Source organism: Melanerpes formicivorus, unplaced genomic scaffold, assembly GCF_026170545.1.
Source record: "Melanerpes formicivorus ecotype bairdi unplaced genomic scaffold, bMelFor1.0.p_v2 SCAF_39, whole genome shotgun sequence".
Classification (NCBI taxonomy): domain Eukaryota; kingdom Metazoa; phylum Chordata; class Aves; order Piciformes; family Picidae; genus Melanerpes; species Melanerpes formicivorus.
The window spans coordinates 1,012,488-1,039,390 of NW_027142391.1; the positions used below are offsets into that span (position 1 = coordinate 1,012,488).

A 26,903-nucleotide genomic window follows, 5' to 3' on the forward strand; every position below is an offset into this window, starting at 1 on the left:
AGGATGTCAGCAGCAGCAGGGAGCTCTGCCCAGGGCTCAGGTGGGGGGATCCTGGCTCCCTGGCATCCACTCCCCCAGAGCTGTGTGCTCAGCCCCCCACAGGGACCCCCCCACCAAGCTCCCTTCAGGGCAAGGAGCAGAGAGAGGCTCACTGGGACCCAAGGATTTATTGTGGAGCCAATGAACCCTTTAACAGCTTCACTAACCCAGACACAGTGCAGGGATGCTGCCAGGGCCAGGCAGCACTGGAGCTGCCTCTTGCCCCTCTCCTGCCACCAGCCTGGGGACCAAAGGGCTCAGCTGGGGCAGAAGGAGCCTCCCTCAGCCCTCTTCAGCCATCACCTTCATGCTGGAGGAGAAGGCAGTGCCCTGCCTCAGGAGGGCTGAGATTTGACCTCTCCAGCAACCCTCAGCTGCCCCCTGGGCACAGCCAGCTGCCCACCCCAGGAGGAGCAGCAGCTGCAGCATTGCTCCTGCCCTGCTCACCCAGCCCAGTGCTGGCCCCAGAGCTGCACCAGGCCCTGGCATCACCAGGCACAGAGAGGCAGTGGGCATCACCTCACCCTGTGAGGGGGCATCACCTCACCCTGGGGGGCATCACCTCACCCTGGGGGGCAGGGCTGTGCTCAGCAGAACCCAGAATAATTGTGGGAGGGAATAAAAGGAAAGAAGATGAAAGAGGAGGAAAGGGCTTGAGGAGTAAGCTTGGCACAGATTGCAGCTGCTGCAACCCTCCTGCCCCAGCTGTGCCCTCCCTAGGGCCTGGGTCTCCAGCAGGTCCAGAAGGTGGCTGCAGCCTTTCCTGCCCCAGGCTGCCCCTTGGCTGCCCCTGGCAGCCTGCTCCAGGCCCCCAGCAGCAGCGCAGGGCAGCAGTGCCTGGGTGCCAGCCCCCACCCTCACCAGCTGCTGCCACAGCCACTGCCCAGGGCCAGAGGATCTGCTGCCAGCCAAGCCAAAGCCAAGGGGGAGGGGAGGCTCTGCTGCTCCCCCCGGGCTCAGGCTGCAGAGCAGTGAGGCCCCGGGGCCAGGGCAGGGCCCTACACGTCGGTCTCCCTCCGCAGCCGCTCCATGCGCCGCACGTTGCCCTCCACGGCGCTGGGGTTGGTGATCTGCCTGGCACAGCCCCGGGGGAACCACCCCCTCTCCCCATCCCGCAGCCTCTCACCCCAGCACCAGCCTGGGGGAACAGAGAGGGGCACACTGTGAGCCCACAGCTGCCGGGGGCAGGGGGCTGCAGCCCGGGGCAGGGCAGAAGGTTTCTGCTCTGCTCCCTTCTGAGGCCACAGAGCTCAGCCAGCCCCAGCCTGCAGGCACTGCTAAGTACTGCTCCTGGCAGTGCCACCTTTGCAGGCTCTGAGGAGCTGGCACAGCCCCAGCCAGCCCCCCACACCCTGCCCAGGGCTTCCAGGAGGTGGCTGGGACCAGGGAAGCTTTCCCACCAGCACAGCTCCACCTCGGGTGAGCCATCCCCAGCCCCAGCCCCGTGCCCCCCCGGGGCTGGCACTCACCATCCTCTTCAGCCAGCACCAGGACAACATCAGCCTGCTGCAGGGAGATCTCATCTGCCTGCTTGGCCAGGTAGGCTCTGGTGATCTCCACTTGGCTCAGGTCTGCAGGGGACAGCAGGCACCCACTCAGGAGGCACAGCCAGGAGCCACAGCCTGGCACCCATGGCTGGCACCCCTGCCCAGCAGTGTCCCCCAGCTGCCACCCCTCTGGGTCTCCACAGCAAGTCTCCTCCCCCTGCCCCTCCTCCTCCAAGCAGCTGGGGAGGGGACCCCAACTCTACCCTTGGAGAGCCTGAGGCGATCCTGGAGCCCTCCAGGGCCCCTCGGGGAGGTCTGTGGTGACTGAGCCCTTCCTGGGAGGCCAAAGCTCAGGGGGTCAGCCTGGGACCTGAGCTCTCCTCTCCATCCACACAGCATCAGCTCCTTCCCCAGCTGCAGCAGATGAGGGCAGGGCAGGGACCCCTGGCTCCAGCACCTCCCTACCTCCTCTGGGAGTGGGGTCAGGCTTTGCCTCTGCTCTGTGCATCAGGGCAGCGATCCAGCGGGCACGGTCGCTCCTGCCGGGGGGAAGCGCAGATGGCAAAGCCAGCCCTGCAGGCAGCACCCACGGTGCCCACAGCCTGGGCAGCCCCCAGCAGGAGGGAGGCTCTCGAGGGAGTCTGGAGTGGGCAAGCATCTGACCAGAGCACCGTGGCACAGCCCAGCAGCCTGCTCTGCTCCCCTCAGAGCAGAGGAAGGATCCAGGCAGGAAACAGAAAGGAGACTGAGAGAGAGAAGGCAGCAGAGCAGGGGGGAAGCCCAGCAGGGGGAGGACCCTGGCAGGAGGAGCAGGGAGGAGGTGGGGAGGGGACACAAGGAGCCCCCGGGGGGAAGGGGCACACCGGGAGCCCCGCGGGGGTGAGGGGGACACCGGGAGCCCCGCGGCGGGGGGAAGGAGCACACCGGGAGCCCCGGGGGGAGGAGCACACCGGGAGCCCCGCGGCGGGGGGAAGGAGCACACCGGGAGCCCCGGGGGGAGGAGCACACCGGGAGCCCCGCGGGGGTGAGGGGCACACCGGGAGCCCCGCGGCGGGGGGAGGGCACACCGGGAGCCCCGCGGCGGGGGGAAGGAGCACACCGGGAGCCCCGGGGGGAGGAGCACACCGGGAGCCCCGCGGGGGTGAGGGGCACACCGGGAGCCCCGCGGCGGGGGAAGGGGCACAGCGGGAGCCCCGCGGGGGTGAGGGGCACACCGGGAGCCCCGCGGCGGGGGGAGGGGCACACCGGGAGCCCCGCGGCGGGGGTGAGTGGCACACCGGGAGCCCCGCGGCGGGGGGAGGGGCACACCGGGAGCCCCGCGGCGGGGGGAGGGGCACACCGGGAGCCCCGCGGCGGGGGAAGGGGCACACCGGGAGCCCCGCGGGGAGCTCCGGCTGATGGCAGCAGCAGGAAGCAGCCCCCCGGGAAGCCCGGCCGGCACTCACAGGCTCTCTGCCGCCAGCACCAGCTCCTCCCGCCGGCCCTCGCAGTCCTTCCGCAGCACCACCCGCAGCAGGTACCCGCCCCGGGCGCCGCCCCCGCCCTTGCCCGGGGCAGGGGCAGGGGGCTCAGGGCTCTCCAGCTTCTCCACCCCGATCTGGTCCAGCGTGGCGTAGTTCATCACCGTGAAGCTCTCCTCGCTGGGGCAAAGGTGGCCTCAGCAGGGACCCAGCCAGAGCCCCAGCGGGTGAAGCTCTGGCGGCATCCCCGAGGTGACCTCCACAGCCCCCCCCAGGCAGAAGCAAGGCCAAGAGGGCTGGAAGGGGGGGCTGGGATGGAACCAGGTTGGAAGGGGGGCTGGAAGGGGGGGCTGGGATGGAGCCAGGCTGGAAGGGGGGGCTGGAAGGGGGCTGGAATGGAGCCGGGCACCGGGCGAGGGACTCCTCGTCGAAGCTCAGCACAGGGAGACTCTGAGCTCCTCAGCTCCCTGCTGCTCGGCTGGAGCCCCCCAGGCCGTTTTCCAGGGAGAGGAAGCCCCCCCCAGCCTTACCTCTTCCTCTTGGTGATGATGAGGACGTCGTTGAAGAGGAGGAGGTGGCAGAGCCTGCCGGCGGCGCGGCGGAAGATGCCAGGCTCCTCCGCCTGCAGCAGCTGCAGCTCCCCGCGCTTCAGCAGCCAGCGGGACGCAGACACCAGGGGGAAGGGCTGCAGGGGGCCCACAGGCACCTGCCTCAGCAGCCCACCCCCAGCCTGCCCTCCTGGGCACCTCCTGAACCCGAGCTGGCCCCCGGGGTGAGCTGGCATGGACAGCAGGCTCTGCGGGAGGGGGAGGTGGCCCTGCACGCCGCAGGGGGCTGGCACTGGATGGTCCTGCAGGTCCCTTCCAGCCCAGGGCTCCCTGACAGGTCACAGACAGCTGCTCCAGCAGGGAAACAAGCAGCCAGGTGCCCCCCAGAGCACAGCAGGGGGACACAGAGCATGGCTTCACCACAGCCCTTCGGGGAGAGGCCCAACTCTGACAGCCCTGACAGGCAGACCAAGCCCTGTGCCCTCCTGGAGCAAGGCAGCCAGGGCAGACCACTGCCAGCTCAGCCACCCAGGCCAGGCCTCCTCTGGGCAGGGGCAAGTCCACCCCTGTGCAGGAGGTGCAGGCTCAGAGAGAAGCAAGGGGAGGGCTGAGAGGGACATGGAGTGACCCAGGGCTGCTCTGCTGAGCCCCAGGAGCTGGCAGGGCAGTGCCCAGCTCCCTGTGCTAGCAGGGCCAAAGGGTCACCACAGGCATGGAGTGGTGATGCTGCTCCTGGCTGCTCCAGCTGGTCAAGGCTGCCTGGAAGGACCACTCAGTGACCCCCCCAGGGCAGGTCTGACACCCCTGGGGTGGGCTCCTCTAACAATACCCCCAGAAGCTTTCCTTCCCCCCTCCCCACTTCCTCAAGCTCACCTTCCTCTTCCCAAACTCCAGCTGCTGCTGCAGGGTGTACATCTGCTCTGTCCTCTCCATGGCTCGAGCTCCATCATTGCAGCTCTTCACCAGCTGGGGAAAGAACATCCCCAGGGGACATGGGGAAGGCAGGAGGCTGAGCCCAGACACCCTCCCCACCAGCACCACTGGTGCAGAGTCAGCCCTGAAGAGGGGAACAGCCAAGAGCCAACACAGGCCTCAAGCCCAGCATGGGGAAAGGCAGCTGGAGGTTGGTCCTGCCAAGAGGTGACACAAGAGGAGGACCCAAGTGACACCCAGAGGAAGAAAGAATCACCTGAAGAGAGGAGGTTAGGACAAGAGGGTGCAGAGGTGGAGGGAGGAGAGGACCTCTGTCCTCTGCCTTCCACAGGCAGATGAGGCAAGGCCACCCTTGGCACCCTGAGCAGATGTCCCTCAGCCCCACCAGCCACCCAGATCTGCTCCTGCACTGGGGGGGGAGCAGGACAGGCCCCAAGCACAGATGTGGTGCTGAGGAGCATGGTTTGGCACCTGGGGGCACTTGGTGCTCTTATCCAGCCTAAAGGACTCTGTGATGACCAAGAGCTGTTCTTCAGGAGGACAGGAGGAAGAGTCAGCACTGCCAGCTTGGTGGCTGCCAGCTCCAAGGCACATTGCCACCAGGTGGGCAGGCAGAGGGAGCTGGGGCATAGTGCAAGACTTCCACCACCTCCACTGCTCCTTTGCTCCTCACCCTTTGCTCTGCTCACTGCCACAGCAGTGCTGCAGCTGCCCAGCAGGGCTCCTGAGAGGTGAGAGCAGCAATGGAGAAGACACCAAAGGGAAGGACAAAAGATTGGCCAGAGAGGGAAGAAGATGCCAGGGAAAAGGCAAACCCAAGCCCAGGTGGAAAAGGTGAGCGAGGGAGAGGATGCAGCAGCTGCCTGAGCAGAGACCTCGCTCAGGAACCAAGGCAGGGGAGGTAAAATGAGAGGCCAGAGCCACAGGGTGGTGGCTGGGGGCAGGAAAGGAGGAGAGCTGGCAGCTGAGCCTCACCTTGCTGATGGCTTTCAGAGCCCTGGAGGCAGAGCTGTAGGCTGCGCTGCCGGCTGGGGTCTTCTGGCAGACGGTCTGGAAGGCCAAGGCCAGAGAGAGGCTTCAGAGAGAACTGCTCCTGCCCCTGCCCTCAGCTCCCAGGGGGAGGGAAGCCCAAGCAGAAGCTGTCCCAGGCTGAGCAAGCCAAAGGGTTGCACACCCCAAGCGATGCCAGGGCGTCACTCACTCACATCTAAGAGCAGAGGCAGCCGAGTTACCCTCTGCATGGGCAGGATGAGGAAGGAGAGCATGGGCAGCCCTCCACACTCTGGTTTCCTCTCTATTTGTTTCAAGGTCTCTTTAAATAAGGGGTTTGTGCTCCTGGAACAGGGCAAGAGAGCTCCATCAGCTCTGCTCCTCAGCCACCAGGATCCTGCAGCAGCTTCCCCTGCCTGTGGTGCTGAGGGCAGCCTGCAGAGCTCCGAGCACAGCCTGGCTGCAGCAGGGATGGATCCACCAGCTCCTCAGGGAAAGAGCCACAGGGACTGAGGGTCCTGGTCCCACCTGCCCAGTTTGCACCCCTGCAGGCCAGGGCCACCTGGCAGGCAGCTCCATGCAGGCCCTCTTGAGCAGGCAGAACTCACAGCAGCTTCTGGAGGGTCCTCTGCTGGTAGACTTCGTTGGAGCAGTAGCTGACGTAGGGGCTGAAGCGGTGGGAGGCGTGCTCCTCCACGATGTCACTGATGTCAGCCAGCAGCAGCTGCTCCTGGTGCCTCTTCTCCAGCTCCTCGAAGAAGCTGAGAAGAGAGTTCCACAGAGCCTCACTGCAGGGGCCAGGCACAGCCAGCAGAGGGATGCTCAGCAATGTTCCCACCACAGCTTGTCCCCAGGGAGACAGAGTCCTGGATTCCTTCTGCACAGAGCAGCTGAGACACTCTGTGTCCCCACAGAGCCAGGGAATGCAGCCCCTGAGCCCCCCTCCAGCCCCCCAGCCTTCCTCCATCCCCACACCAGTCCTTCCTCCCCTTTGGCTCTCCAGGAGATGCCTTCCTGCCCCACCAGGGATGCTCCTGCCTGGCTGCAGGCAGCCAGGAGCCCTCCCCACCCCCACAGCAGTTCCCAGGGCTGCAGCCCTGCCTCTCCTGCTGCTGCTTTCCCACATGGACACAGCTCTCCAGCCAGCCCAGCTCCAGCCCCTGAGGCCTTTTGCTCCTGGGGAGGAGGGGACCAAGGCCAGGCTAGCTGCAGCCAGCACCCAAAAGGATCTCATGCTGTGGTACAAGCAGCTGCTCTGCTGTGGTGCTTGGCCAGGCTGGAGCCCTGTGCTTGAGCTGTGGCTCCACTGGGCCCTCTCACCAGCCCAGGGCTGGCACCACCTCCACAGCAGCCCTGCACACCCAAGGGAGAGTTTCCAGGCAAACAGGAACGTCCCAGGCACAGGGCTGGCATCTCAGCCAGCTCTTGGTGCCTCAGCTGCAGGACTGAACAGCACCATCACAGCCCACGATGACCCTGGGTGCAGGGCTACCAGAGCCCCTGCCAGCAGACACCCAGCAGGTGACACTGCAGGGGCTGTGCTGCAACAGCAGGCACTGGGAGGAAGGGCAATGGCTTGGGCTGTCCCAGCACCTCCAGCAGTCCAAGGGATGGATGTGTCTGTGAGACACATGGAGCTCCAGAGTCTCCTCCAGGCCTGCCTGGTCCCAGCCCCACACCAGCAGCCCCCACTTGCCTGGTGCTGACTGTCAGGATGTCGCTGATGTTGGAGAAGAGGTGGTGGTGCTCAGTCTGAGTCATGGTCTCCTTCAGCTCCTCTGACTTCATGAAGTGGCACACCAGGATGCCCAGGCTGTGCATGTAGGAGAACTCAGAGGTGATGATCTCAAACATGGCCTGGAAAAAGCAGGGCACCGAAGATGGCACCAGGCAGGGAGCAAAAACTTCCTGCTTCCCTTCAGCACCCAGGGGAGCTGCCTGCTTCCCAGCAGGACCTGCCTGCAGGAGCTGAGCCCAGCCCTGCCCTGAGCCCTTCCTGAGGGGGGTCGGAGATGGCCACGCGCGGTCCTGCTGCCCGGGGCACCTCCGAGGCTGCTCTCACCTCCTGCCGCTTGCGCTCCTCGGGGGAGATCCTCTGCAGGATGCCTGCTTCCTGCACCTGCGGGGAGAGGCCAAGCTGAGCCTGAGCCCGAGCCTGAGCCCGAGCCCGGCCGGGGCTAAGCCTGAGCCTGAGCCTGAGCCCGAGCCCGGCCAGGGCTGAGCCCGAGCCCGAGCCCGGCCGGGGCTAAGCCTGAGCCTGAACCCGAGCCCGGCCGGGGCTGAGCGGCGCCGCCGCTGCCGGCGCCTCCCGGCGGTCCTCGCACGCCCTCTAGTGGGAGCCGCGGCTGTGCCCGGCCCTGCACATCCCGCAAGCGGCTCCCTCGGTTCCAGCTCCCCCCGCAAGCATCCCCACGGCTCCAGCTCCACCCCCACAAGCGGCTCCCCCCTGCTCACTCTCCCACCCCAGCATCTCCTACAGTCCCACAGCAGGGAGCTGCTAGCACTGCCCAGGAGGAGGTTCCTCTCGCCAAGAGCCAGGCAGGCAGCAGGAGCACCTGGCTTGCCGTCACCCAAGGGTGGTGAACCTCTCCCAGGCACAACCACAGCAGCTCTGCCAGCATCCCAACAAGCCTGGACAGGAGCCTGCATGTCCCAGCCAGGGCTGGAAAGCCCCAGAAGATCCCACTGCAAGGACTAATGTTGTGTAGTTCCCCACTCACAGTTTGGTCAGCAGCTCAGAGAGCTTTTCCAACACACATCCCAGGCATGGAAGTGGTCCCTGGGGAGGGCAAACCCCCGCAGAGCCTGCAGGCTGGCAGCTGTCCCTACCTCGGGGAGCTGGCTCCAGGTGACCTGCGCCGGGCGGTAGCTCTGCATGACGATGGCAGCCCCCGCTGGGGATGGCTCCCCTGGGACAGGTTCCTCCAGCAGATCCTCGTCTGACTCATGGCTGATGGAGTTCAGACCTCTCTCACGGATCTCCTGATACAGCCTGGGCTCTGCAGAGGCAAAAGCACCAGGTCAGCCAAGCCTCTCCACGGCTTCCCTTCCCACCACCACTTCACCCTGGCGGCCAAGCGCCCTGCCAGGAGCACTGAGGAGCCAGGGCCTGCGCCCTGCCACCAGGGCTGGACTTTGCACAGCACCAGCTCAGCAGCAGTCAACCAGCGTGGCAGGCTCAGCTCTCCTGTGTCTGCCCAGAGCAGGGCTGGGACTGCTCCAGCAGCTGGAGCCTCAGCACACCCAGCATGGGGAAGCAGAGCTGCAGAGCTGCTCTTGCAGCTGGGGAGACACAGCCCAAAGCAACTGCCCCGGGCCAGGGATGAGCAGCAGCACAGGTGGCAGAGGGGCTCCTAGGGCTTGGCTTTGCTGGGAGACTGCCCCAGTGCCCCACGGGGCAGAGGGAGCCCTGGGGGAGGTGCTCGGGGGGGCAGCACTCACGGTCCTTGAAGGAGCCTCCACGCTTCTGCACCCGCTTGCGCCCGAAGGCTCTCTGCAAGAGCAAGAGGAGGAGGACAGGCTGCAGGTGCTGCACTTCTGCAGCCCTGGGAAGCGTCCATCCCCTCCAGGAAGGAGGAGAAGTTACCTGCAGGGCAGCAGGCACCACCCTGCTCCCCCAGCCAGGATCCTGAACGTTTGTTTGCCTTCCCGCAGTGACTCAGCTCTCACCTCCCCTTATCGGGGTCAGCCCTGAACCACTTTGTAGCTGTGCCGTCGCTGCCTCCCACATCCACCTGCCCCACAACCCGGACTTTGCCTGCACCAAGCCTCCTTCGGCCCTGCTTCGCCCCTGTTTGTGTACAGCCACCCGAGCGCCGCCTCGGAGCCAGCCCCACCCTGCGGCCGTGTCCCCGGCGCCGCCCCGCAGCAGCCTCCCCCCAAAGCCATCTCAGCTATTTCCGGGCTCTCCAGGGCCCTCTGCATCTGCTGGGGACACGCAGCCCTCCCGAGGGACTCGCACAGCTCAGCTACCACCAGCAGCCGCAGCAAAAAGGCTCTGCAGGGCCCCTGCTCAGCTTGTCACCAAGAGGGTCACAAAGGTGCTCAGAGGGCTGGAGCACCCCTGCCATGGGGACAGGCTGGGAGGGTTGATGCTGTTCAGCCTTGGAGAAGGCTCCAGGGAGACCTTAGAGCAGCTCTCCAGTACCTGAGGGGGCTCCAGGAGAGCTGGGGAGGGACTCTGGGCAAGGGCTTGGAATGACAGGGTGACAAGGAGTGTGTTGAAGCTTGAGGAGGGCACTCTTAGGCTGGAGACTGGGAAGAAATTCTTGCCAGGGAGGCTGGTGAGACTCCAGCAGAGGCTGCCCAGAGAGGCTGTGGTTGCCTCCTCCCTGGAGGTGCTCCAGGCCAGGCTGGATGAGGCCCTGAGCAGCCTGGGCTGGTGGAGGTGTCCCTGCCCATGGCAGGGGGCTGGAGCTGGCTGATCTTGAAGGTCCCTTCCAGCCCAGGTATGAAAGTGGGGGCTTGATGCCCACCTGAGAGCAGTGGGGTGACAGCAGGTGCCCACCCACCTTGCTCCTGCCCGGGCTGCGGGCAGGCAGGGCACTGCCATCCTCTGGCAGGGGTTTCAGGGAGGAGATGCAGTTTGCAGGCTCCAGCTCTGAGTCCTTCATGGCCACTCGGTAGGACATGTTCCTCAAGTTGCGCTTGAGGGCCCCCACACCATCCTCATCCTCCTCCTCCTCGTCCTGGGGCGGGCTGGGGGCAGACACCCACCTCGGGTCGGGGCCCAGGGGCTGCCGGCTTGACCCAGCTGCCCCGAGGCTCTGGTGCTGGGAGGGGCTGCCCTTGCTCTTGGTGGAGACAGCCAAGCTCCTGGGGATCAGCTGCTGGGTTCCCACCTTCAGTGCAGCTGGGCTGTCGGTGCTGAGCACCACACGGCGGGGCTCAGCCTGGGGGGCGCAGCCTGGTGCTGAGAGCGAGGTGGCACCGATGGAGCTGTGCTCCCCGCGGGGGGACGTGGGGCTGGGGGGCTCCGGCCGCGGCGGGTGGCAGCGGTACTCCAGGAGCAAGGTCTTGTCCTCTGCAGCGCTGCCATGGGGGCTCCCAGACATGGTGGCAGGAGGCAGAAAGCTGCATCAGACAGACAGACGGACAGACGGACAGGATGAGGTCTCTCGGTGGTCAGCGCGGGGCAGGGCAGGACCCAGCCTGCACTTCCCCAGGGCAGAGCCCAGCCAGCCTCACTCAGGGCACTCTCACCACCCACACACCCCCCGGGGCCACCCAGCGTGCTGGGGCCGGGCTGGTGGCTCCCAAAGCCTCTGCCTGGCTTCGGGCAGAGCAGTGCAGGATGCGGCCAGGTGCTGGGGAGCAGCCAGGCCATGAGGCAGGCACCAGGCAGGCTCACACCTGAGCATGCAGCTGGGGCAGGCCTGGGGCACCACCAAGCTCTGCTTCTCCCCTTCTGCTGTACCTCTGCATCTGTCCCCTCCTAACCCCCTCTGAGGACCTGGGGTGGCACCAGCGCCAGCCTTCACCTTCCTGACTCCCCCCCCCGCAGGCTGAGGTGCTGTAAGAGCCCAGGGAGACCTCTCTCCATGCCCCTGTGCTCCTTAAACCTTGCACCTGGCCCAAAGTGCCCTGAGGAGCAGCTCCAGCCCTGCCTGACTGCTGACACTCCTCACCTGGGGTCAAGCTCCCTCATCACCTTCGGTGCCCCTGGAGAGCAAACACCTGAGAGAGCCTTCTGCCCCACGGCACCAACTCTGCCTTAGCCTCCTCCCGGAGCCCCTCCTGCCCCACGGCACCAACTCTGCCTTAGCCTCCCCCCTCCTGTCCCACGGCTGCCTCCAGGCTGCTCCTTTGCAAAGGCCACGGCTGGGACACATTGCAGAGGCACAAAACAGCCTCATCAACAAGATGCTGCTTGTCCTCCCCACCCTCGGACAGGGACGGATGCTCCTTGGCCAGAGGTCTGCCAAGCGTCCCGCGGACGAGCAGAGCTCTGCCTTCTGCGCTTAACCCCATCCTGGCTGGGGACAAAGCCTGCCCGAAGCAGCAGCTCCTACCAGCAAGCAGCAGATCGCAGGGGCACTGGGCGGCTACAGCACCCCTCCAGGGCCACTGATGGAGGGATGGACACCACCAAGAGCCTTGACCTTCCAGCCCTGGAGCCTTGCAGCCTCGGACACACAGTGCTGGGACTCCAACCGGGACCCCCGGAGCTTCCATCCCGGTGCCAGGGAACGTACGGAGGGGGCTGCGCTGCGGTGCCACGGAGCATGGTGGCTCACAGCCCCCGGGGCACCCGAACGCGCCACCGGCACCCCCAGCCCTGCCCAGACCCCCGCGGGGGTCACCCCCGCAGCCAGGACGGAGCCTCCGGGTACTCACCGCGCTCCGCCACCGGGAGCCGCCTCCCGCCGGAGCCTCCGGGGACGGAACCGGGCCCTGCTAGAACCCCGCCGTCCCCTTCCCTGCCGCTGCTCGTCCCGGTGCCGGTTCCGGTTGCACCCAGCCCGGCCCACGCCCCTCGGAGCTCGGCGGGGCGGGGGCGGACGCGGGGCCGCCCCGGGGAGGTGGGACCGGGGTGGGTCTGTCGGACCGGAGCGGGGAGTGCTGTGAACGGCCCAGGCTGTGGAGGGCACGGGAGAGCCTGGCACCGATCTGCACCCCCGGGACGGGCGGCAGCGAGAGCCCTCTGCTGAGACCCCCGCGCAGGGCTGCGGCCAGCTCCGGGGCTCGGCACAGCAGACAGCGACCTGCTGGAGCGGGGCTGGAGGAGGTCACGAAGGGTGCTGGAACCCCGCTGCCGTCAGGGCTGTGCCGCCTGGGGAAGAAAAGGCTCCAGGGAGACCTCCTGGTGGCCTTCCAGTGCTAAAAGAGAGCTGGGGGCAGAATTCTGAGCAGGGTCTGCTGGCGGGACAAGGGGCGATGGTGTAAATCGACAGAGGGAGATTCAGGCTGGAGAGGAGGAAGTTTTGTACTCCGAGGGTGGGGGAGAGCCTGGCCCGGGTTGCCCAGAGAGGTGGGCGATGCCTCATCCCTGGAACCATTCCAGGTGAGGTTGTTTGCAGCTCCGAGTAAGCTGCCCCGGTTGGGGATGTCCCTGCTGGCTGCAGGGGACTGGACAGGGCAAGGGGACTTCAAAGTCTGGTTCAGCCCAAACCATTCCAGCATCCCGTGTCCGTCCCACCTCTGCCCGTCCCCAGGCCTGGCCCCTCCACGATCCAAAGCAGGCTGTGGCTCACTAAAGGCACAGATAAGGTTTGCTGCAGCAGCTCAAGCCTTTGGTGGCTACAGGCTGTCCCCTCCAGGTGCGTGGAGCATCCTTTAGGGGCACTTCGGTGTCACACACTCTGCTGGGACACGGAGTTACCACGGGAAAGGATCCAACCCCTCCCACTCCGTGATCCGAGGGTCAGGCTGCTGACAGCTGCCCAGGCTCAGCAGCGCTCTGCCTGTCACTGGGAACAGACTTTTCCTTGACCTTCTCCTTTGCCCCCTGCTCTGAGTCTTTTTCCTTTCCCCTCCTCGGAGCCGGAGCCTTTCTCTGGCAGGGCTGTGGTGAATCTCAAGTGCTCTCTGGATGACAAAGTCCACTTGTCAGCAATATTCTTTTAAAAGACTCTGTTCTGCTCTCTCCGAGGCCTGCCTGACAATCACTCTATTATCACAGCTCTCTTATCCCATGGTGGGTTTTTTCCCCCCTCCCTTTCCCTCCAGGGCTAATAAGGAGAAAGGCTGGCAGCCGTCAGAGCCAGGCGCAGGGCTTCCACTCAAGGCTTGAGGCAGGACTGAAGCCCTCACACGGCAGGCTCCGGGGAAGGGCCATTATGCTGGATGTAGGACACCATCATCTGATCAGCCTGAATGACTCTTTGAAGCGCAGCCCATTCATCAGTTGGGTTAATGCCTGTTGTTAGTTCAAAGACCCTGCTTTCAAGTCATTTCTGCTCCCAGGGCCCCCGCTGAACCGGCTGACCGCTATCACTGGATGCTTCCCTCGCTGGCAGCTCTCGGGGCTGAAAGGAAATAGCCTTGACATTTGCAGAGAGCTCCCTGATGCTGTGTCCTGCCTTCCTCCCCTCCCCAGGCACTTCTCACTCGCCCCCGTGCCAGCTTCCCAGCCAGAGCAGAGCATCCCCAGACTCACAGAATCCCAGACTGGTAGGGGCTGGAAGGGACCTCTGGAGATCATTGAGTCCAACCAAGCCCTGCCAAAGCAGGATCACCCAGGGCAGGTCACACAGGAATGCACCCAGATGGGGCTTGAAAGCCTGCAGAGAAGGAGACTCCACAACCCCTCTGGGCAGCCTGCTCCAGGGCTCCATCATCCTCACTGTAAAGAAGTTTTTCCTCCTCCTCCTCCAAGCTCATCTGATCCAACCTTCAACCCAGCCTTGCAAGGTCACCACTATGCCATGTCCCTAGGCACCAGGTCCACACCACTGAAACATCTCAGCCTGTCCTCACAGCATCTTTGTCATAGAATCACAGAATTGGCAGGGCTAGAAGGGACCCCAAGGCTCAGCCAGCTCCAACCCCCTGCCATGGGCAGGGACACCTCACACCACAGCAGGCTGCTCACAACCACCTCCAGCCTGGCTGCAAACACCTCCAGGGATGAGGCTTCCACCACCTCCCTGGGCAGCCTGTGCCAGCTTCTCACCACCCTCACAGGGAAGAACTTCTTCCTAACATCCAATCTGAATCTCTTCTACTTTTGCTCCTCTCACTCCCTGACACCCTCAAAAGTCCCTCCCCAGCTTTCCTGTAGCCCCCTCCAGATATTGTAAGGCCACAAGAAGGTCTCCTGGGAGCCTTCTCCTCTCCAGACTGCACAACCCCAACTCTCTCATTCTATCTCCATAGGAGAGGTGGCTCCAGCCCTCTGCTCATCCCCTGGCCTCACTCCATCAGCTCTGTGCCCTTCTTTTGCTGGAGACACCAGAACTGGAGGCAGTACTCAAGGTGGCCTCTGGCTTTGCAGCCTGGAGCAGAGGTGAGGTCTGCTGCAGAGCCATTGCTGAACCTGAGTGAGCACCCAAAGGGTAGCTGTCAATGGTCCATGTCCCAGGGGAGGCCAGGGACAAGCAGAGTCCCTCAGGGATCACTCCTGGGACCAGGCTTGCTCAACATCTTTGTGGGTGCCATGGACAGTGGCACTGAGTGCACCCTCAGCAGGGTTGCTGATGGCACCAAGCTGTGTGGTGCAGCAGACAGCTGGAGGGAAGGGATCCATCCAGAGGGAGCTGGGCAGGCTGCAGAGCTGGGCACAAGCCAACCTCAGGAGGTTCAACAAGGCCAAGGGCAGGGTCCTGCAGCTGGGTGGAGGCAATCCCAGGCACAAATCCAGGCTGGAAAGCAGCCCTGAGGAGAGAGCCTTGGGGGTGCTGGGGGAGGAGAAGCTCACCAGGAGCTCTCAGTCTGCACTTGCAGCCCAGAAAGCAAATCAGATCCTGGGCTGCATCAGGAGAAGTGTGGCCAGCAGGGCAAGGGAGGTGATTCTCCCCCTCTGCTCAGCTCTGGGGAGACCCCACCTGGAGTACTGCCTCCAGCTCTGGAGCCCCTATGACAAGAGGGATGTGGAGGTGCTGGAAGGTGTCCAGAGCAGTGCCAGGAGGAGGAGCAGAGGGCTGGAGCACCTCTCCTATGAGGGCAGACTGAAGGAGTTGGGGCTGTTCAGTCTGGAGAAGAGAAGGCTCCCAGGTGACCTCATTGTGGCCTTCCAGGATCTGCAGGGGGCTCCAGGAAGGCTGGGGAGGGACTGCTCAGGATCTCAGGCAGTGATAAGACTAGGGGGAATGGAATGAAGCTGGAGGTGGGGAGATTCAGGCTGGAGGTGAGGAGGAAGTTCTTCCCCATGAGAGTGGTGAAGCCCTGGAATGGGTTGTCCAGGGAGGTGGTTGAGGTCCCAGCCCTGGAGGTGTTTAAGGCCAGGCTGGATGAGGCTCTGGCCAGGCTGATGTAGTGTGGGGTGTCCCTGCCCATGGCAGGGGGGTTGGGGCTGGCTGATCCTTGTGGTCCCTTCCAACCCTGACTGATACTATGATAGGTTGGACACGATGATCTCGATGGTCTCTTCCAGCCTGGTCTGGTCTATTCTATTCTGTTCCATTCCATTCTGTTCCGTTCTGTTCTGTTCTGTTCTGTTCTGTTCTATTCTATTCCATTCCATTCCAGTCTATTCTATTCTATTCTATTCTATTCTATTCTATTCTATTCTATTCTATTCTATTCTATTCTATTCTATTCTATTCTATTCTATTCTATTCTATTCCGTTCTGTTCCGTTCCATTCCATTCCATACCAGTCCATTCCATTCTGTTCTATTCTGTTCTGTTCTATGATCCAGAGGCTGAAGCCCAGGCATGCAGCACTGCTCCTCCTGCTCCTGCTCCTGCTCCTCCTCCTCCTCCTCCTCCTCCTCTTCCTCCCAGGACAGAAGCTCTCGGGACCACTGCTTTAGAAAAGCACACAGGTTTATTGCATATCAATCTCAGGTATAAATTCCTCAGAGTAGCATTGGAAAGATTACATTTGGTTTAACATTCCTATTCTACAGCATTAACCTCGAAATCAGCTTCTCCTAGGCGTGGGGCTGGGAATTTCTCTACACAAATACAGGATTCTTTAGGTCTCTTTTTGTTGGTTTTTTTTTTTGTCCTTTCTTTTTCTTTTCTTTCTTTTTTTTTTAATGTATTTTTTCCATAATTAAGTTTTTATTTATTTATTTCATTTTTTTTTATCACAACTGAAATGGGGAGAAAATTGCCTCTTTTATTTTGTGTGTGTGTGTGTGTGTGTATTATTTGAATTCGTTGTTTTCTTCCACTCCACCTCCTGCATTCTGCTCTCTCTCTCTCTCCCCCCTCCCCCCCCCAAAAAAAAAAATCAATCCATTTTTTGTCTTTATTGATAACTGCCAACATCCAGCACTCCGTTTGTGTGAGGGCTTGGGGCTCAGCTTCTCCCCTCCCCTTCTCTCTTTGCTTGGCAGCTGGAGGCTCCCAGCCTCAAATCACAATATACAATAAGTGCATCTACAGAATTTCCTTCCTTTCTTTTTGCTTTTTTTTTTTTTTGGCCTTTTTTCGGCCTTTTTTTACCTTTTTTTTTCTTTATTTTTTTTTAACCTTTTTCCTTTTTTTTTCCTGTCTTTTTTTCTCTTTTTTTTCCTCTTTTTTAATCTTTTTTCCTCTTTTTTCTCTTTTTTTTCTCTTTTTTCTCCTTTTTTTCTCTTTTTTTCCCCTCTTTTTCCTTCTTTTCTCTTTTTTCTTTTTTTTTTTTTATTTTCTGTTTTCTATTTTTTCCTCTTTTTTTCCTTTTTTCCTCTTTTTTATATTTTTCCATTTTTTCTTTTTTTTTTTTTTCTTCCTTTTTTTCCTCTTTTTTCTCTTTTTTTTTTTTTTCCCTAATTTTTTCCCCTCTTTTTTTCTCCTCTTTTTTCCCTCCTCTTTTTTTTCCCCTCCTTTTTTTTCTCCTCTTTTTTTCTCCTCTTTTTTCCCCCTCTTTTATTCTCCTGGGCTTTTTCCCCTCTTTTTTTCCTCCTCTTTCTTTTTCCTCTTTTTTTCTCTCTTTTTTCCTCTCTTTTTTCCTTTCAATTTTAATTTCTTTTTTCCCCCTTTTTTTTCTTTTTTTCTTTCATTTTTTGTTATTTTTTCCTTTATTTTTTCCTCTTTATTTTTCCTTTCTTTTTTGTTTATTTTTTTCCTTTATTTTTTCCTTTCTTTTTTTCTTTTATTTCCTTTATTTTTTCCTTTCTTTCTTTAATTTTTTTGTTTTTTCTTTATTTTTCCTTTCTTTCTTTTTTTCTTTCATTTTTGTTCCTTTTTTTCCTTTAATTTTTCCTTTCTTTCTTTTCCTTTCTTTTTTTTCCTTTCTTTTTTTTTCCTTTCTTCCCCCCCCCCCCCCCCCCGTCTTTCTTAATTATTACTTTTTTATATTTCTTTCTTTCTCTCTCTTCTTTTTTTTGTCTTTATTTATTTTTTTTCCTTTTCAGTTGGGATAAAAAACTTCACAAACAGACAACCATAATGACTGCTAAACACAAGTCATGCACAAAGTCTCACTTTAGGAACAGAACAGAAGCAATATACAGTCGGGAGGGATCTGGACCAAGCACCACCCTCTGCTTCTCAAAGGGTTCTGTGGTTTGTTGCGGTTTGTTTCTCTCTTTTGTTTATTTTCAACAGGCTAGGAAACCCCGGGCATTTACAGTCGATTTCGTTACAAAATAATCAAAACAAATAAACCCCACTATACAGGTCCTAAAAAGGAGGAGAGGAAACAAACAAACGAACGACAAAACGACCCCGCCCCCACCCCCGCGAAAAAACCCAACCCAACCCAAACCCCAAACCCCAAACCCCGAGCCCTAAATCAGATCTGTGGTGGGAAGGGAGGGGGCAGAGGGAAGCTGTGGCTGCGGGGGGCGTGGGGGGGATGCTGGCGGAGCACAAGGTGGAGCGGGGGGGAGAGAATCCCAGCTGCAGGCTGGGGCTGGCAGCGGGGCAGAGCCTCTCCCGCCCCAAGAGAGAGAGCCAGGAGAAGGGGAAACACAGCCGGGGGGGCTTGCAGGATGAGTTTTTGTTCACCTCTGGATTGCACATCTGGAAATCAAAGCTGCCTTGGCTTGCTCTTTTTGCCTTTTTTTTTTTCTTTTTTTCTTAGTATTTTTCACTTTTTTTTCCCCTCATTCAGTTTTTTCCTTTTTCCTTTTTTTTTTTTCTTTTTTCTTTTTTTTTACCTTTTTTCTTTTTCATTTTTTTCCTTTTTCTTTTTTTTTTCCTTTTTCCTTTTTTCCTTTTTCATTCTTTTATTTTTCATTTTTTATTTTTCTTTTTTTTTTTTTTTGCATTTTTTCTTTTTCCTTTTTTTCTTTTATTTTTTTTTTTCCTTTTTTATTTAATTTTTCTTTTAATTCCTTTTTCCTTTTTTTTTTTTTTTGGCCTTTTTTCCTTTTAATTCTTTCTTCCTTTTCTTTCTTTTTTGTATTTTTTTCATTCTTTTTCATTTTTTCTCCTCATTTTTGCCTTTTGCATTTTTTCTTTTAATTATTTTCATTTTTTCTTATTTTTCTTTTTTTCCTCATTTTTCATTCTTTTTTCCCCTTCTTTTTCATTTTTTTGTTATTTTTCTTTCCTTTTTTCTTTCTATTTTTTTCTTTCTTTTCATTTTCCCATTCTTTTTTCTCTTCCTTTTTCCTCTTTTCCCCCTTTTCCATTAATTTTTTTCTTCTTTTCCTTTTGTTTCCTTTTTTTCCATTCTCTTTTTTTCTTCCTTTTCATTGTTTTGTTTCCTTTTCAGTTTTGTTTCAATTCTTTTGGTTTTAATTTTCTTCTTTTTTTATACTTTCTTTCTTCTCATTCTTATTTTACTCTGTTTAATTATTTTTTATTTCCTTATGTTTTCTATTTAACTCTTTATTTTAATTTTATTTTTCCTTTTAATTTATTTCCTTCTTTTCATTCTTTCTTTTTTCCTTTTCATTCATTTTCTTATTTTCATTTTTTCTTCCATTTCATTTTTTCCTTTTGATTTTTCTTCCTTTTCATTCTTTCCTTTCCTTTTCATTCTTTTAATTATTTTTTTCCTTTTCATTATTTTTTTTTTCCTTTTCATTCTTCTTTTTCCTTTTAATTCTTTTTTTTCCTTTTCATTCTTTTTTCTTCTTTTAATTCATTTTCTTATTTTCATCTTTTTTTTTTCCATTTTTTCCTTTGCACTCTATTTTTTTTTCTCCTCTCTCCTTCTTTTTCATTCTTTATTTCCTGCCCCCTCACCCCCCCCCCCCCAGCCTCCAAAGTGGTAATTGAAGAATTAAGGACAGAAGAAAAGAGGAACCAACATATTATAAAAATAAAACCCAGAAAAATGACTAAAAAGCAGAACTACTACTCCTGGAATCATCCACTGGTCACAGTTACCACTCCACACTACAGGGAGGAAGGTTCATGGCTTTGTGAACAAGCTACTGACTGGCGCCCAGCAGCCCCTGGGGTGCCCCTGGCTCCCCCCTGCACACTCACACACGCAGCACAGCACAGCCCAGTGCCACTCAGCAGATCCAGACGGGCCAGGGGAGGGAGGCAGGGAGGGAAGGAAGGGAGGAAGGGGGCTCACGATCCAGTGCTTTGATGCTTGCAGAGTCCAACAGGTCCCAGGTCGTTGTGCAAGTGCCCCGGGGCCGCCCCGCGCCCGGCAGGGCTGCGGCTAAGTGCTGAGCAGGGAGCAACCAAAGCTTCCACTCCTCTGTGTCCGTGCAGGCACAGGCTGGGTGGGTTGGAAGGGACCTTCAAGATCAGCCAGTTCCAACCCCCTGCCACGGGCAGGGACACCTCCCACCAGCACAGCTTGCTCAGGGCCTCATCCAGCCTGGCCTTCAACACCTCCAGGGAGGAGGCAGCCACAGCCTCCCTGGGCAACCTGTGCCAGAGTCTCTCCACCCTCACTGGCAAGAATTTCTTCCTCATCTCCAGTCTCAATCTGCCCTCCTCAAGCTTCAATCCATTCCCTCTCATCCCAGCACTACAAGCCAGGTGCTTCCAAGATGTGCTGGGAACATCCCACAGGAGAACCAACCAGGTGCTTCCCACTGGTGTCTGCTGGGGGCATCCCACGGGAGGACCTGCTGCACCCACGTGCTTGCCACCACCAGCTTTCAGCAGCACCCACAGGGACTGGCATCAGCATCAGGGCAGGCAAGAGAGAGGGAAAGACACACCAGAGACCTGGCTTCTCCTCCCCAGCTAGCTCAGGGGGGAAGATGTCTCATGGAAGCCAAGGGGTGCAGACCTCCCCCCCACCCACAGCGGGCAGCAAGCTGTGGCAGAGCCCTCCTCAACCCCACACCCCTCAGAAGCATCCTCCAGGAGGGAAGGCTTCTGCCTACAACAGCAAACCACAACCTAGGCATCTGCTAGGAGCTGCAATGGGTTTCAAGTGCAATCAAATGAAAGCTTCCAGATAAAGAGAGGTCCAGAGAGGCTTCCTCTTTATTTATCTGAACTGTGGGGATATGAAACTTGTAATCAGTGCTAAATGAGAGGAGCTGAGAGCCTGCAACAAACAATGGAGCTGGAGACCCTGCACAGGCAGACTCCAGCATGAGGAAAGGTGGAGGGAGGTGAATCAGGAAACAGGGAAAGCAAACAATCATCTCATGATTTGGAGCCCCTCTGTTTCCCATGCCCTAAGCCCCTGGCTGGGGTGGGCCCTGCCTGCCCTGGCTCTTGGAGAGCCCTGGGGGCTCAGCGCAGCCCTGCGAGGGAGGTGGTGCCTGCACAAGCTCCAGCTGAGCCAGCAGCTGCTGACAAACTGCTTCTGAAGGACCAAGAGAGTGGACAGGAGGGTGAGACACTGAAGGGAAGACCACACACAGCCCAGAGAGATCCTCACAGCAACACCTGCACTGCTCAGTGCTTGGACCACAGTTTGGAGGCCAGCTGGCTGCTGCTCTGTCACCTCCTCACGCTGAGGAGCGCGGTGGCCGCTCCAGGAGCGCTTCAAGGACGACCAAAGCACCAGGGCAGAGCTCACAGGCACCCCCAGGCCTCCTTCCAGGGAGGCAGAGAGCTCTGTGCTCCCTCAGCAGAAAGATGCTCAGGTGGATGGGTTGCAGCAGGAGCCCCAGGACAGGACTGAGCTATGTCCATGCTCAAGGCCAGGCCACCATGCTCCTGGAGCAGGGGCTGGGAACCTGCAGAGTCCCAGCAGGGCAGAGCTCTTCTCCAGGCTGTGCTGGTGGTGATGGATCCCTGACCCCTGGATGAGTCTCTGTGCACCGAGGGTTGAAGCTGGCAGCTGGCTGCAGGTCACAGCTTGCAAGCTGGAGGCTTTCCTGGGGCAGGGCACGGTGGCATCCCTTGCTGGCACCTTGGCATCCCTTGCTGGCACCTTGGCATCCCTTGCTGGCATGGTGGCATCCCTTGCTGGCATGGTGGCATCACTTGCTGGCACGGTGGCATCCCCTGCCAGCCCCAGGCTGTCCCCAGCAGCTCCCAGGCCTTTGTGCAGCACTCTGGGGGCCCTGCAGAGCCCTGGAAGGTGAAGGCCAGGTGGGGAGGGGCTGCTGGCTCCTGGGGGCTGCCTTCACTTCCCAACCAGCCAAGGCACTAAAGAGAAGCCTTGGTGTGGTGCAAGGGTCACTTGAAGGCAAGGAAGGGAGAGGTCTGATTGATTGTCTGGAGCCTGGCAGGGTTGCTCAGGGGCATTTGGCACGTGGGCAACATCTTGCTGCTCCCTGGTGCTCAAGCACACAGCATCCAACCTTCCTGCCAGCCTTTGCTCCTTCACTGCAGCCTCCCAGGAGGAGGATTTCTGGCCCAGGCTGAGCTCTGCTGCACACAGTGCTGGGAAGGCAGCCAGAAGCCAGGAGCAGGCCAAGCTCTGTGCAGGTTCAGCTCCATCCTGCCAGGAGCAGGAGCAATTCTTTGCCTCTCTTCAGTTGGCCTCCGTGGGAATCCTTTCAGGGCCCAGTGCCTGGGCAGGGCTGTGCTGCAGCAGCTGTGGTGGCACAGGAGGCTGCTGGGCCCTGGGCAGAGCTGCTGCCAGTGGCAGCTCCTGGGCTGCCTGTGCCCCAGAGCTTTGTGCAAATAGATGAAGCAGTTCAGGTGATGCTGGCTGTTGGTCTCAGAGCCTTGGGCACTTTCACAGGGGGTAGTGGGAAAGCAAAAAAAGGAAGGGTGAGGCTCCCTGGAACCTCTGCTGCTGCTGCCAGCTCAGCCTCTTGTTCCTCCTGTACCAAAGCTACCCCAAGATGCTTTCCTCCACGGCCAGCCTGAGGCTCCTGGCTCTGCAGAACCAGCCCCAGGTGTGCTCCTGGGTGCATGGCTCCCAGCAGCTCCTCCGCTGTGCCAGAGCAGCTTTGGGCTGGCATGCTGGAGTGAGGCTCCCCCCTTGTGCTTCTGCACTCGGGCCTGGCACAGCAGCCTCTGCCCCTTCTCCATGGCAGGCAGGGAGGCTGCACAAGCCAGGTGCCCCCAGGCAGATGCAGTGCCCACTGGGAGCTGTGTGGCTGAGCTCAGCCCTCCTCCCAGTGCTGCCAGCAGTTAGCACCTGGATGCTTCCCTGCAGCACATCCAGCACTAAAATATGCTGGAGGGAGGAGAAGTTCTCAGCCCTGCTGGCTTTGGGTGCAACAGATCCAGCTGGGCAGGCTCCTGCCATGGAGGAGGTGCAGAGACATCTGTGTGCAGCCAGCAGCCCAAACCTTGGCACTTCTGCTCTTCAGATGCTGAAATGAAGCCAGAAAGTCTCAGGACACATTCTGACCCCCAGCCTGACCCTTTGCAAGGTCTCCCTGCTTTCCTGACTGCTCTGAGGTGCAGCCTGGCCTCCAGCAGCAGGATGGGACTGTGATGGAGAGCAGCACAGACCCCACAGCATCTCTGGAGGCTGCTTTGTGCCACTCGAGGAGATGAGGCTTTGGAGTGCTTTGAAATCCCTCCCCAAAAGCCTGTGAGGGATTTCACAGTCAGAGAGATGATTCCACCCTCAGCTCTGTGCCTGAGCAGGAGGCTGCACCCCCGAGGTGGCTGAAGCCAGGGCATTTGAATCTTTCCACTTCCATCACAGGCCAGAGAGCAGCTTGTGAGCCATGAGCACCCATCCAGCATGCCAAAACAACAGCCCCAGCCAGGAGCTGCTGCCCCAGCCCCCAGCCCCCAGCCCCAGTGAGAGGCTGCCCCTCCACAAGAAGCCTGGGAGACAAATGAGATGTGGCTGAGCTGTCCTCACCCCCCCCACACCCCTGCACCTCTCCAGGCTCACCCCAGGCCGCCTCTGCCTGGGGCAGCCCAAGCATTTCCCTGGGGCAGTGCCCCCAGCCCCTCCCAGCAGGCTTGCTGAGCATGGCTTCTCCTCCAGCACTTCAGGTCCCAGGGCAGCTCAGGCCCCCAGGCACTAGCAGCGATGGGAAGTGCTCTCCCCCGGCAGCTGGGCAGGCAGGAGGGCACTAAGGGCACAGCTGGCGACCACAGAGCACAGGTTTGCAGCATCCTCTGGCAAACCCAACCCCAGCAGCACCCCAGGCTGAAGCTCTCTCAAGCAGGACACTGCCCCTGGTGTGCTGGGGCCTGGGGTCCCAGCAGCTTTGGGTGGTGCCGGTGGGTTTGGGTGGGCAGCAGGGGCAGGGAGGGGCCCTGGGGGCGCAGAGGACTTCAGATCCTTCTGGGGGGTTGGGGTCAGTGGAAGGAGTTGAATTTGCCCTTCCCTGGTGGAGCTCCAGTGCCTGGGTCAGAACGGCAGCAGGGGCAGGTCCCAGCCGGCTCTCTCCACGTGGTTCCAGGCTCCCCTTCCTCCTCAGGCTTTGCTGGCTCAGTGGTAGTGCTCTGTACCGGGAGGGGGGCCGGGGGCTGATTGCACTGCTGCAGTCCACACCTGGCTGGAGCTGTTCCTGCAGGCTGGGGCATCCCAGGGCTGCCTTGGGGTTTTCATCCAGTTTGGGAGAGGTTCCTTCTGATAAATTAGGAATGAAGAGCTCTGGGTGGGCAGAGATGCAGGGCTGGGGGTGGGGTGGGGTGGGGTGGGACAGGTCTCCTGCTCAGCCAGAAGTCCAGACGGCTCCCTGAGGCCCTCTCATCCATCTTCTGCTTGCTGGGGTTGTTGCTAGGGCAGTTGCAGCACCACCTCCTCCTCCTCGCTCGGGCTCTGGCCAGTGCCTTGGTGACCTCTCAGAGGTGGTTGATGGGGTGAAAGGGCCCCGACTCTGAGGCTGCTCCTGCCACGTCCAACCAAGCCCCCAGCGAGCTCGGGGCGGCCGCGCGGAGGGGAGCGTTCTCGGACAGGGACAGCATCATGGCATAAGCCTGCAGGAGGGGAGAGCAAGGCAGAGGGCAGCTGTGAGTGCCCGGGCAGCACCCCCTCACCCCACAGCACCCGTGGGCCGGCCGGCACCCTCTGCCCGGGGCTAGGGCGGCGCCGGCAGGGCTGGATGGCGCACGGCAGGGTGGTGCCGATCGCCCCGGCGCCCCCAGCCTGCCGCAGAGGCAGGGGAGGACTCTGATGGCTTCTGCAGGAGCAAAGCCTCCTGGGCCAGCTCTGCACTTGGGCACGAAGCCACAGGCTGCAGCCTCACTGCTTGGCATGACCCCAATGGGGCCTGCAGGAACCTGCCCAGGGCCGTGTGGGGCCACAGCCACAAAATGCTCAGTGGTGCCACTGGAGTCACTGGCATTGGTGCCACTGCTGCCACTGGTGTGCCACTGCTGCCACTGGTCCTACTGCTGCCACTGGTGTGCCACTGGTGTGCTACTGCTGCCACTGATGTGCTACTGCTGCCACTGGTGTGCTACTGCTGCCACTGATGTGCTACTGCTGCCACTGGTGTGCCACTGCTGCCACTGGTCCTATTGGTGCCACTGGTGTGCCACTGCTGCCACTGGTCCTACTGCTGCCACTGGTGTGCCACTGCTGCCACTGGTCCTATTGGTGCCACTGGTGTGCTACTGCTGCCACTGGTGTGCCACTGCTGCCACTGGTGTGCTACTGCTGCCACTGGTCCTACTGCTGCCACTGGTGTGCCACTGCTGCCACTGGTCCTATTGGTGCCACTGGTGTGCCACTGCTGCCACTGGTCCTACTGCTGCCACTGGTGTGCCACTGCTGCCACTGGTATTTGTGCCACTGCTGCCACTGGTATTTGTGCTACTGCTGCCACTGGTATTTGTGCCACTGCTGCCACTGGTATTTGTGCTACTGCTGCCACTGGTGCTGGGCTTGCTGCAGGGGAATGGTGAAAAGCAGCTGCTGAGAAAGAGCCTCAGGGTTTCTGTTCCCTCTGTGACCACCTTGCCCTTTGGCACCTAGGTGCTCTCCCTCCTCCAAGACTTGTCTCACACCTCTCTGTCCTCCCACAGCAGTGCTGTGAACCTCCCAGGCTGGAGGTGAAGGAGGAGGAGGAGGTGGTCCCAACCCTCCCTGCTGCACATCAGCTGCTGCAGTGTGTGCTCCTGCTCTGCAGTGGGGCTGTGCCCAGGGAGCCCTCTCCTTGCCCCACACACAACCCTTTGCAGGACAACAGACAGAGACCAGGGATCGTTCAGGACACCAGGACAACGCAGGATGCACAACAGGAGCCTTGGTAGCAGCACTGCAGTGGGGACACTAGGACCTGGCCCTCCAGCTTCTGCCTCTCCTGTGCACAGCTGGGAGCCAGATCCCCCTGCCAAGCCCACACATGGCTGCCCTGGAGCTGGCAGAGGAGCAGCTTGGCTCTGCCCTGGCCATGCTGAGTGCTGGAGCTGCTGAGGAGACCCCCATGGAGTGCTGTGCTCTGCCTGCAGCTCTCCATTCCTGCACAGGAGCTGGCTCAGACTATCCAGGTTACATGCTGTGCTGTGAGTGTCACCTGTCCTGCCCCTCACACACTGTACAACTAATTAAGCAGCCCCCAGATTGCTCCCCCCTCCCCCTCCCAGCCCAGGCTGGAGCTGGCAGTGCAGTGCAGAGGCTGCAGAGCAAGCTGGTCCTACAGAGGTAGCACATCTGGAGTGTTAGTAACAGGACAGAGAGCAGGACAGAGGCAGGCAGGTGCTTTGTGCTCAGGTTAGTATGGCCCAGAAGGATGAGGCCTGTCTCCAAGCAGACCTTCCCCAGCTCCAGCCCTAGCCCCCAGGCAGGAGGAGGACAAGAATCTCCCCAGCTCTAGGGGATGCTGAAGCAAAATCCACATCCTGCTTGGCAGCTGCAGGGAGCTCCTGCTGTGCTGGACCTGCCAAACAGACCCCATGGCAAACTCTGTTGCTTTAGGCTAGGAGGAGACTCCAAGGCAAGAGCTGGACCCATGGAGGGCTGAGCTGGCCCCTGCCCACTTGATGTCACCTCACTGAACCCCTCTCCTGTGGGAGTCCCCTGCAGGCACCAAGAGCTGAGCTGCAGGCACCAAGAGCTGAGCTGCAGGCACCAAGAGCTGAGCTGCAGGCACCAAGAGCTGAGCTGCAGGCACCAAGAGCTGAGCTGCAGGCACCAAGAGCTGAGCTGCAGGCACCAAGAGCTGAGCTGCAGGCACCAAGAGCTGAGCTGCAGGCACCAAGAGCTGAGCTGCAGGCACCAAGAGCTGAGCTGCAGGCACCAAGAGCTGAGCTGCAGGCACCAAGAGCTGAGCTGCAGGCACCAAGAGCTGAGCTGCTGCCACCAGCCTGCTCTGGCTTAATGAGAGCAGAGAGCACAAATGGAGCTGCCCCAGCCCCCAGGAGCTGCTGAGGTGCCATGCTGAGGCTCCTGGGTGGGGGTGCCCTGCTCTAGCCCCCAGGGCAGGATTCCATGTTGTGGCTTTCAGGGGTCAGGGAGATCAGGGAGGAGGTCTCTAGAGGCTCTGGACTGCAACTCCTGGGATTGCTTTTGTCTATCACAGCTCTTGCAGCCCAGCCCAAGGAGCTGGGCACTGCTTCTGCAGACCAAACCTCCACTCCCTTAGTGTGTGCCAAGAGGAGACCCTTCCCACAGCGCAGGGGAGGAAGGGTCTCAAAAGCCTTTCCAGCCAGAGCAGCCCAGCCCGA

The 26,903-nt window shown here is 59.3% G+C and overlaps 2 protein-coding genes across 8 annotated transcripts in view; both read right to left on the reverse strand.

Annotated features, from left to right (window-relative positions):
• Positions 1-148: 148 nt before the first annotated feature.
• On the reverse strand, positions 149-11,901 carry ARHGEF16 (Rho guanine nucleotide exchange factor 16). 3 transcript variants are annotated; one of them, XM_068158176.1, is made up of 15 exons: positions 11,794-11,901; positions 9,969-10,530; positions 8,899-8,950; positions 8,287-8,456; positions 7,520-7,576; positions 7,154-7,314; positions 6,066-6,218; positions 5,673-5,802; positions 5,443-5,517; positions 4,408-4,500; positions 3,517-3,671; positions 2,972-3,166; positions 1,992-2,065; positions 1,509-1,610; positions 149-1,177 (listed from the first exon to the last, which is right to left on the reverse strand). In XM_068158176.1, the coding sequence occupies exons 2-15, from the start codon at positions 10,509-10,511 to the stop codon at positions 1,038-1,040; spliced, it is 2,100 nt and encodes a 699-aa protein (XP_068014277.1). In that variant the 5' UTR covers positions 10,512-10,530; positions 11,794-11,901; the 3' UTR covers positions 149-1,037. The 3 variants fall into 3 exon arrangements, with proteins under 3 accessions (XP_068014277.1, XP_068014276.1, XP_068014278.1); XM_068158175.1 differs by lacking the exon at positions 11,794-11,901 and adding an exon at positions 11,085-11,176; XM_068158177.1 differs by lacking the exon at positions 11,794-11,901 and having other exon boundaries at positions 9,969-10,155; positions 10,299-10,370.
• Positions 11,902-19,132: 7,231 nt separating this feature from the next.
• PRDM16 (PR/SET domain 16) overlaps positions 19,133-26,903 on the reverse strand; it is a 301,558-nt gene continuing 293,787 nt past the window's right edge. For 4 of the 5 annotated variants that reach the window (XM_068158186.1, XM_068158185.1, XM_068158184.1 and 1 more), the window contains exon 17: positions 19,133-24,212. In XM_068158186.1, coding sequence (XP_068014287.1) covers positions 24,078-24,212 — 135 coding nt within the window. In that variant the 3' untranslated portion in view covers positions 19,133-24,077. The remainder of the gene's footprint in view (positions 24,213-26,903) is intronic. The other variant, XM_068158187.1, reaches the window with a different exon arrangement.

Bases quoted from the DNA above. Each gene is read 5' to 3' on its own strand.
- ARHGEF16 (XM_068158175.1), bottom strand. From the start codon at position 11,104: ATGAGGGAGCTTGACCCCAG. The intron at 5,803-6,065 runs GTGAGTTCTGCC...GCCCTGTTCCAG, and splicing joins AGGACCCTCCAGAAGCTGCT to GAGCACAAACCCCTTATTTA. The intron at 1,611-1,991 runs GTAGGGAGGTGC...TGTCCCCTGCAG, and splicing joins TGACCCCACTCCCAGAGGAG to ACCTGAGCCAAGTGGAGATC.